Source organism: Lagenorhynchus albirostris, chromosome 1, assembly GCF_949774975.1.
Source record: "Lagenorhynchus albirostris chromosome 1, mLagAlb1.1, whole genome shotgun sequence".
NCBI classification, from domain to species: Eukaryota; Metazoa; Chordata; class Mammalia; order Artiodactyla; family Delphinidae; genus Lagenorhynchus; species Lagenorhynchus albirostris.
This window is the reverse complement of record NC_083095.1, coordinates 10,395,602-10,405,985: the sequence shown is the minus strand read 5'-3', so window position 1 is coordinate 10,405,985 and position 10,384 is coordinate 10,395,602. Positions and strand designations below refer to the sequence as shown.

Sequence of the window (10,384 nt, the reverse complement as noted above, 5' to 3'; positions counted from 1 at the left end):
TATACATTACCCAGGGGACAGCTACTCAGTGTGAGGCTTTCATGCTGTTTGTTTCCCCCTTTCCTTACATATGGCCTCTTTTTTGGCTTTTTTTTTTTTTTTTTGCGGTACGCGGGCCTCTCACCGCTGCGGCCTCTCCCGTTGCAGGGCACAGGCTCCGGATGCGCAGGCTCAGCGGCCATGGCTCACGGGCCCAGCCGCTCCGCGGCATGTGGGATCTTCCCGGACCAGGGCACGAACCCGTGTCCCCTGCATCGGCAGGTGGACTCTCAACCACTGCGCCACCAGGGAAGCCCTATTTTGGCTATTTTTAGTGATTCTTCATATCTTTCATTTAAGGACAGGTAAATGGAATTGTTCAACCATTCATTTTGTCAGTAATTAAAAATTGAGTAGGTATGAGAAGCTTGACAGTACTGGTTAATTCATGTATTCTTTGTGGATTTCATTTAACTATTTTAGTGACGTCTCCTACTAACATCACTAACGTGGAACTGAATACATTATGATCTAGGAGAGAGTATTGGGCGTATGTAATGGACCTCAGAACAGCGTCAGTTTTTCTAGTACTTTGATTCATAGTCCACGTTGACTCTGTTACTTAAAAGAATGGAGAATTTCAGTTTATTTGTTCAAAAATAAATTTAGCAGAGTTAGGAACTTTTTATTTTCCACCATGCATGTGGGAGAAGAGGAAAACAATTGGACAGAGAAAAGTCACTACTGCTTATAGAGCTCAGAAATCTACAGAAGTCAGCTGCAGTCTTAGGCACTAAATTATCAATTAAGACAGTCAATTAACGTTATGTTTGGAGGTTTCCTTTTTTTTCCACAGAACATGATAATTTCTAAAGTCACTGAAATATTTGTTAAAACTATACTTCCAAGGACAGATATGTAAAAACAGTAAGAAACAAATTGGTGACAGTTATGAGTATCCACATATATCTCGATTTACACTGGAAACAAGACTGATACTCTTATAACAGTTCTTAGTTTAACAACTTATCAAATAGTTCCTTTAAACCAGTTGTGTGACAAGGAAAGATCTCCCTCCATCTGTAGCTGCAGAGAAATAGGGACATGTCTATCTGTTAATTGTGGAAACTTGGAGTTTTAAGGACATGTTCCAAAATTTCACTAGTTAGCATTATAAGCAAAAAAATAGACCTGTAGAATCAACTTTACTGGCAGAAATGGAGAAGGCAAAAAGCATTTTACTTAATACAGAGGAGCATATAGAGCTTTTCTTCCATAACCTCATACACATTTAAAAGTCATTTCTGTTACTTGATTTCCTGAGCTTTATAAAGACACCTTATTCTGGAGGAGTAAGTCCATTTTGCCTGCAGTTAGTGGACATACGTGAAATATTTGAATTGAAATGGAACAGTCTCTTTAGCTTGGCCCTAGTGGTTTTACAGCGAAGGTGAAATGAATTCAACTAAGTCAGTAATCTGTTCTCAGTTGTTATATAGCATGTGTGTGAGAGAATGAGAGAGAGAGAGAGTGTGTGTGTGTGTGTATGTGTGTGTTTGTGTGTGTGTGTGTGTGTGTGTAGGAACAGTTTTTAAAACCTGACACCTAAATATAGTGAAGCATTGTTACAATGCTCAGAATTTTCCCCCTCAGCTGAAACCTTGAATTTTTTAGTAAGATTAAGTACATTTTTCATTGGTCTGCATTTTTTCACCATGCATATATATTTAGAAAATCTGAAACCTACTGTCCTTGGAGCTGCTTCAAGCATATTTGGGGAAATATTAATTTTTTATAGAGAATAGGGCCATTTTCTACCTTAAAGAGTAATGTCAGTTATCATTGTTATGCCATCATTGTTTTGTGCAAATATGTGCAGAGATAAGGGGAGAGTTTGATATGTATGTTCTATGACTCCTTTGATAATAATGAACCTTTTTTATAACTGGGTTTGGCCATATTTATTTCAGAGGGTATTGTGTTCTCATAGGCTTTCATTTTTAGATTTCATCTCTTAAAAATGGATAATTTGAGCCCTCTTTTATTTCTCTTTCTACTATGTTTCCATAAATGGACCTCATTAGTTGAATACTAACAACTCACTTAAGAATGCCAACTGAAGTTAGTCATCTATTTTTGTTTCTTTCTAGGCTCTAGAGTTGCCTGGCTTACCAATGTCAGCTAGTGCCCTTGGAAGGGAATACAGGAATAAACACATATCCAGGTTTTAGAATGATGAAGAGTTAGTCTCTAGACTGCTGCTTATTATTATTACCTATTCACATTAAGTACTATTTACATAACTCTGACTTATTGTAATAAGATGACTAATCAATACATTAATTTTAAGTATATTTAAATTGGATAGCAAACAGATAAAAACCCAATTAGGCCGTTAGTCAACATAGTTGACATTCCAAGATTAGTTAACTCTATTCACGATTCTCTGAAATTACTCCTAAAATATTTTCTTGTCTATATAACAGAAAATGACTGGCTGAGAAAGTATTTGCTGTTTTTCTTTGAACCTTGGGACAAAGTCCATGCTTATATTCCATCTAGCCACAGTGGGTAACTGAGAGGTGAGCACATGCTGCCTGTTGAAGTGGATGGACCCCATCAGATGTTGTAGACAGAAAGAAGAGTGAAATGGGCTTGGGGACTGGAGTCAGGAGAGGCAGGCTTCTGACTCTGCCATTGCTCCACTGGGTGACGTTTTCCTTCCTCTGAGATGCCGTAGGCACAGTGCCTCAAGCCCACGATACTTTTAGGCCCATGAATATGTTTTACTTCTTGCAACAAGCAAGTTCCATGCTTTGACTGCACTGGTATAAGGACAGATATAACCCAGAGTGTATTCATCTTTATACCAGTGCAGTCATAAAATATAATTTCTATTATACACACACATATATATTTTATTTTTACAGAGGGAGGAGCCTGTGAAGACAAAAGTGCCTGGGGCCCACGAAAGCCATACTGCGGCCCTCTCTCCGGTTTCCCATTTCTTTGCTTTGTAAAACGAAGGTATTGAACTGGATGATCTGTGGCTCAGTTAACGGCTCCACGGAGTGGGTGGAGCCACATTGCAGCAGGACTGACCACGGCTATTTTCTTCTAATTTTAGTCACCAAGAAATGATTCTATAGTAGGTTAAAAATAAAACACTAATTTGCATTAGGGAGAAGTAAAGAGAGCCAAGCTCATGACCCATGGAGAATGTGTACTTGTCTTCTTCCCAAAGGCTTCGTCTTGAAATAGAGTTTTGATCTACCATAGTTTTAAGTCCAGATACCAAGATGGTCTTTAGTCAATAACAAAGGCTCTTAGAAACAGGCTTAAAGTACCAGACAGCTTGTACAAACATCTCCTTAAAATAAGTTTGAATTTAATACGCAGATTTATCTAAGGATGGCTCAAACTAGCATCTGAGGACAAGGGCGCGACACCCAGTGCCAGTGTCCTGTGTAAGTTCAGACACCTCAGATCCAGCGTCTGCTGTGGCTCTAAGGACTCGCGCATGTCATCAATCACAGGAGAGTCGGATTCACCACCCTGCCCAGAAATAGCACGATTCTGGAGGTTTCTTCATAGATGATGAAGTGAAACGGCCGGTCCACTTTGATGATGGGAGGCATGGAATAAGCAGTGATTTCTGACAGGGTTCCCGCCACCGCCTCTGTTCCTTCTTCATCCACCTCAATCATCGCTCTTTGTAAAACCTGGAAAAGGAAATACATGGAAGGCCGTTTGTGCGCCAGTGGAGGTGAGGGAATTAATTGAGCCCCGGACGTTGTGTTATTGTCCTACCCACGGGGCCACGCTCTCAGGATTTAGTGGTACAGCGTTCATCTGCGCAGAGAGGAATGGTCTGAGGTTGCCCCAGCGACTGCCTTAGAAGCCCACAAAATACCAGGAGACACCAGGAACCGATTGTGAAATTCATTCTGGGTAGGAGGGACCCAGGGACTCTGTGGCTGACCACTTCATGCACACATGCATCCAATGAACAAATACTTATTTAGCAGGTACTTGGTGCTACTGATTTTTGAGCCGAGCTGGTGTTCCTCCTGGAAGGTTTTCAAGCCGCCTGGAACCCCTGAGAACTTTGACCTTCCTTCTGGCAGGCTAGGTCGGGGCAGGGCTGTGGTTAGTCTTCTGTAGCAGCTTCCCAGCACCTGGTACTGCTCTGAAGTGGTCCATGGGGTAAGCCCCTGGGTCCCTGAAGTCGTCCTGAACTCTGGTGGCCTGTATTTAGGCCACCTGTTGTGTCTGAGAGGCCCTTTTGTCCAGGAGCCTCATGTGATGTGAGTGACGGACCTGTATAATTATTATAAGAGGCGATAATGGTAGTAATCCCTACTGTTTTGTAGGGATATTTCAGACAGGGTTTCCACAAGGGGCGGGAAGTTAGCCAGATAACCTCTGGGGCTTTCTTTCATCTTTAAAGTGGTGCAGTTTCATGGAATTTTGAATGAATCTGTGAACCAGTTCCATTTTGGGATAAATTTCTCCTTGAGCACTGGGAGAGAAGAGAGAGCTCTACATAAGAGAGATTAAGTTAGTTGAACAGATGTTTTAAAAAGTAGCTCCAAATTCTTAAAACATCCCACTTGGGTGCTGTTTCAATTCTTTTGGAATTTTAATCTCATTTTCTACTACAACTTGGCCTTTTATCAACGTTAAATGGTATGTAAAAATATTCGTTGGTTTGGGCCCCAGTGGAAGATCCTGACTTACCTTGGATACTTTAAGATTTCTTTCAGTAACTGAGAGATCACTCAGGTCAGCCCAGGGTGAGAAGATTCTTCTGATTCCCATCTGTTTCAGCAGCTCATGCATCTTATACTTCTGGTCTAACTTGAACTTTGGAAAGAAAACTTCCATTTTTCTGTGGTACAAGTACATATAATGGTGAACTGTAGACAAAAGCCATAGATTCTGAACACTAAAAAGGTCACACTTTCTTTTAACCTTCCCCCAAGCTTATGCCCACTAACAAGTCTCCTTCCGTTGACTAGAGCTCTTTCTGTTCTTCTGTAATGAATGGCCTGACTCAGAGGAGAGCTTCAGCTTCAGGGAACCAGCTTCATTGCCCAGCCAATGACTCGCATTCTCTTTAGCAAAGAATGCCACACTTTGTGTCCGTTTCCCTGGGTTTTAAAAACAACCCCAAACCAACCAAACAGCTGCTGCTCTCAGTCCTGCAGACTCCAGGCTGTCTTCAGTGCCCAGATTACAGAGACCCCCCGGATTTTAGGAGAACCTTAAGAGTCGGGATGGACGAGGGGAGGGGAGTGAAGGGAATTTTCAACCCCCTACCTACCTTTAGCCAGAGAAACTCTGATATTATCTATTTATATATATATATATATATATATACACATATATAATATATATATTCACACACAATGGAGTTTTTTGTTTAGAGAGATGAGTTCTGTGGCTCAAAAATGAAAAGAGTGAAAACTACTAGTTGGTACTAAATTAGTCTTAAAGAAGTCCCAATGTCTTAATCTGTGAAGTACAGCCAAAATTCCAATACCAATTTCACAGTGTTCTTCAGAGAAGTAAATGAAATTATATATGTTAAGCACCCAGAACAATGTCTCGTGTAGTTTCCTTTTGCTCCCTTCATCACCCCCACCTCTCTCTCTCTCTCTCCCTCTCTCTCTCCCTCTCTCTCTCTCTCCCTCTCTCTCTCTCCCTCTCTCTCCCTCTCTCTCTCTCTCCCTCTCTCTCTCATCCCTCTCTCTGTCTCTCTGTCTCTCTGTCTCTCCCTCTCTCTGTCTCTCCCTCTCTCTCTCATCCCTCTCTCTGTCTCTCTCTGTCCCTCTGTCTCTCTGTCTCTCTCTCTCTCTCTCTCCCTCTCTCTCTCTCTCTCTCTCTCATCCCTCTCTCTGTCTCTCTCTCTCTGTCTCTCTCTCTCTCTCTCTCTCTCCTCTCTCTCTCTCCCTCTCTCTGTCTCTCCCTCTCTCTCTCATCCCTCTCTCTGTCTCTCTCTGTCTCTGTCTCTCTCTGTCTCTCTGTCTCTGTCTCTGTCTCTGTCTCTGTCTCTCTCTCTCTCTCTCTCTCTCCCTCTCTCTCTCTCTCTCTCTCATCCCTCTCTCTGTCTCTCTCTCTCTGTCTCTCTCTCTCTGTCTCTCCTCTCTCTCTCTCCCTCTCTCTCTCATCCCTCTCTCTGTCTCTCTCTGTCTCTCTGTCTCTCTCTGTCTCCCTCTCTCCCTCTCTCTCTCTCTCTCTCTCTCTCTCTCCTCTCTCTCTCGGAGCTGGGCCAGGCTGTCGGGCTGCAATATAACTGAGGACATGACATGCCTTGGAGACTGATTTATAAATGTATCCCCACAAACATTTGTTGAAGGCTTATTATGTTTGAGTCCTATGCTAGGTTCTAAGGATTTGAAGGAAAAGAAGAAGAATGAAGATAAAATGAAACTGAAGATCTTTAGCTGGACTCCTCTCTGTGCCAAATGCTGGAGTGACAGGATTCCGGAGGCATCGCCGTGGACTCCTTACTGGCGCTGCCTTCCCCCCCACCCCAGTAGGTGGATAAATTTATTCCACAAGCATTTACGACCCTGCTCTGTGCTTCCGACCCTGCTCTCTGCACGCGGCCCCCTGCCCCAGTCGTCTCAGCCAGTCTCATGGTTCCATTTACGTGCTGCTGACTCCCCAGCCTGGACCTCACCCTGCACTCCAGATCTAGCTGCCTTCCTGACATCTCCGCCTGGATGTCTAATAGGTATTTCTGATCCAGATGTTTCCGACTGAACTTTTGAACTTACTTCTCGGCGTGTTCCTCCTACGGTCTCCCCTTTCAGTAAATGGCAAATGCTTCCTTCCTGTTGCTAAGGCCAAAAACTTTACCTTCACCTCTGACTTTCTTTCCCTCTCTGTCACCCACATCCAGTCCGTTAGCCAATCCTGTCACCTCCGGCTTCGTCACAGATCCAGGACCCCACTGCTCCTCGTTACTTCCACTGCCGCCACCTGCCGAGCATCCTGACCTAGGTGGCTACGCTGACCCTTGCTGGTCCCCTTGCCCCTCCCACATACCCCTAGTGTCTCTTCTCAGCACAGGCCGTACTGCTCCTCTGCTTGGCTCCAGTGGCTTCTCGTCTCCCGTGGCAAAATCCCAAGCCTTTTCCGGGGCCAGTAACGTACGGTCCCGGGTGACACCCGCTGGCTCCTCTGCGACCTCATCTGCTGCTGGGGCCTCACCGGCTGCCTCGCTCTTCCTGGAATCCAGTAAGCACAGTCCCGTCCCAGCACTTTCCCACTTCTGCCTGTACCTCTTCTCTCCCCCAGCGTACCCTCAGAATCCTCCTTCCTCTTAAGTGTTCGCTTACCGCTACCTTCTTGGCCAGGCCTTCCCTGGCCCCCACCTGCACCCCCCTGGTGCTCTCATCACTAGGACGTGAGCTCCGCGAGGGCTAGCATCGTGCATGCGTCCCAGTGCCTGGCACGTGGGAGAAACTTGATGAGGGCTGGCCGAGTGAATGAACGAGCCAGGCGCTGGGATAGATGCTGATAGAGGGGGAAACAGGGCAGACGCGGCCCCTGCCATCGGGGAGCCCGCAGCGGGCTGGGCTGGGACGGGCACAGAACGAAATTGTGGGTGTCCGTAGGGAGGGGCCAGCTGAGCTGGAGTAGGGCGCCGAGGGAGCTGTACCTGGTTTTCATGTTCCTGAGCCACGTGTCCACCAAATCTGTGGTCAAGTAGTCCTCAAGGGCCAGGTGGTCCCCTATCCTTCCCATGAGGACCACCAGCATGGTGGCATTTCCTCGGTAGGGCAGTTTGAGGACGTGGCAACGAAAATTCTTGTCAAAAGTGGAGGCAAACTTGCCTGCCCTATACATCATGGGCACCTTGACTGCCTTGTACTTGTCCAGGTAGAAAGTGTCTGTCTCGGTGAGGACAGGGTCAAAAGGGGTCAGCCATTTCCCTGAACAGATAAGAAAGAAACTCGTTGCAGAAACCGCCCTCCTCGAAAGCATCGTTCTTGCTAAAGTAATAAAGGGCCAGTGTTCTGTCCCCTTTTCTGCCCAGCTAGGAAAGGCATCCTTATCAGGTGTGTTTTGACCACAGCTCAGGCGGCCAAAATAAATTCCCCAAAGATCAGCCTTCCGCAGGCTTCTTTCCCAGCTGGCAAAACCTGGATCCATCCAGAGACCCTGCTGGAATCACACACAAAAGCACGGAGATATCTCCTAATGACCGCCCCCCCCCATCCCCTCATTGTTCTGGACAAAACACTGGGTGTTTTGAGTGAACTTTTGTTCGAGTGAACAAAAGTCACTCATTCCAGCTGGAGCCCAAAGGACCCACCTCCTCCTTCTACACTCGCTCCCTTGGGGTTGGTTAGCTCCAGCCTAGAGAAGACTTCAGGCCTGTCCCCAGCCCTGTCTGCAGGAGGGGCCCTCTGACCGCCACTTTGTCTAGCGCACACCATGTGCAAACAGAGGCCACCGTGGCAAAATGATGACATTCCCGCACATCCTGTGCTCGGTGAGGCTCTGAGGGCAGGGGCCCCTGGCTGACAGAGAGCCACGCGACCCAGAGGAGGCTGCCAGCGTGTGGGCCCCTGACTCTACACACTGATGTCTGTCTGGCCTGACTGACTGGAAGCATGTCCTCCTCCTGGACTTTGCAAGTCCCCTCGTGTCACCTCCCTGCTACAACTGTGGCCACACCAGTCCAGTCCTCCACGAGAGAGGCAGGATGGAAAGGACCCGGGATGAGCGTGTCAGGAGGCCCTCGTCTGAGTTTGGCCTCTGCCATTTATCGTGTGATCTCTCTGAGCCTCGGTTCATCTCTATGGTAGGTGGGAGTGTGCATTTTCTATATTGAGAATACGAGGACAAGGGACTTTGTCACTTGCCCCAGGACACAAAAGTAGAGCGTGAAAGAGCAAAGATGCAACCCTAAATCTCTCAGAGGATATGCCTTTTTTTAAAAAAAATGACCCAGAGGGTTCCCCGTGTCAGAATGTCAGAGGAGAGCTGTGTAGATGTGCTTAGAAAACTTAAGCCCTGCAAGCACCTGGGCCCCCAGGGCAGGGGCATCAAGTGAAAACATTGTCTGGCACTGTGCCTGGTATGTCCTACATGCTCGATGTGTGTTTCACTCTGTTTGTAAAACCTGAGAACAACATGTTCCTAGGAGATCATTTGGCGTCGACCATACACAGGCCCAGCAGGAAAGGAAGAGACAGGCGAAGAGAGCCATGGCTCTGGGAGAGCAGAACATTATCAAAGTACCTTTGAGCAAGATGTAATCCGCAAGAATTAATTTGGTGTCAGGATTAACCTCCTCAAAGAGTTTGGGAATTCTCCCCTGAGTCTCTTTGTTAATGTGATGATTCATGAGCCCTTTGGCCTGGGACGCGTTGCGAAAATTTATAGTCACACACTCCATATCGAAATACCTCTTGGAGAAATTGAGGAAGGTCTCTTTGACATCAAAGTCCTCGTGGATGAAGGCAAAACTCCCCTGGGTCAGGCCCAGCTCTGGGTTGTGGGACAGGCTTTCTCGGAGCTGCTTGAAGAGGGCAGGCAGGCGCGGGGGCCGGGTCTGGTTCACGGCGGGCAGGGTCTGATTCAGGGCCTGCAGGCGGAGCCCCGTCTCCAGCTGGGCTCTGCTCTGTCCCCTGGCCCCCAGGGTCAAGGCTGCCATGGCCCAGGCCAGGCCGAGCGGGGAGAAGACCACGTTGCCGTCGTGCCTCATGGAGATCTTACGAAGCAGACTGAACCCCAAGTTGGAGGTCTCCCCAGAGAGCTTCTGCCAGTTGGCTGTCAGCCAGGGGGGGCCCTCGTCCTCCTGCAGGACCCGCGCCCCCTCGCTGCTCTCGGTCTGGGCCCTGGGGGTTGGCAGAGTCTCCAGTCCTGCCTGGGCCTCTGGTGAGCGGGGACCAGGGGTGGAACCGGGTACCAGCCACACCTGGGCCAGGAGGCAGGGCAGCAGGAGGCTCAGCACCGCCTGCATCTGGGCAGCGTGGAGGCCCGGGAGGCTTCCCTTTGGCAACAAGGCTTCCTGGGGAGAAAAGAGGGCAGAGATTATTTTTAACGGCTGATACACACCTCCTCCCTGTGTCCTGGTACAGCTCCTCCAGGGACCCGCTTCCTCCCTGGGGGACGGGGCTTAGCTCCCCGAGCCCTGCCTCGGGGACACCCTGAGCAAGTTGGGGTCCCATTTGTCACCTGAGTGGGGGGCGCATTATTTCACAGGGTGAAACTGCCTCGGGTTTCCATCCAGGGCCGCGCCCTCGGGCAGCTCCTAGTCTCCCCCAGCTTTCCCCAGTCATCCCACTTCCTCCAGCGTGGTGGCAGGCAGCCAAGAAGAGAGGGATGGAAGAGGAGGCGGTCTGGCTGCCCGGCCTCACTGGGTGCGGTCAGAGCAGCGGCC

The 10,384-nt window shown here is 47.9% G+C and overlaps 1 protein-coding gene across 1 annotated transcript; it reads right to left on the bottom strand.

Moving 5' to 3' along the window:
• Nucleotides 1-3,509: 3,509 nt before the first annotated feature.
• Nucleotides 3,510-9,964, bottom strand: SERPINA10 (serpin family A member 10). The gene is made up of 4 exons (XM_060165687.1): nt 9,241-9,964; nt 7,652-7,925; nt 4,720-4,870; nt 3,510-3,701 (listed from the first exon to the last, which is right to left on the bottom strand). Exons 1-4 carry the CDS (start codon nt 9,962-9,964, stop codon nt 3,510-3,512), a joined length of 1,341 nt encoding a protein of 446 aa, XP_060021670.1.
• Nucleotides 9,965-10,384: the final 420 nt, after the last annotated feature.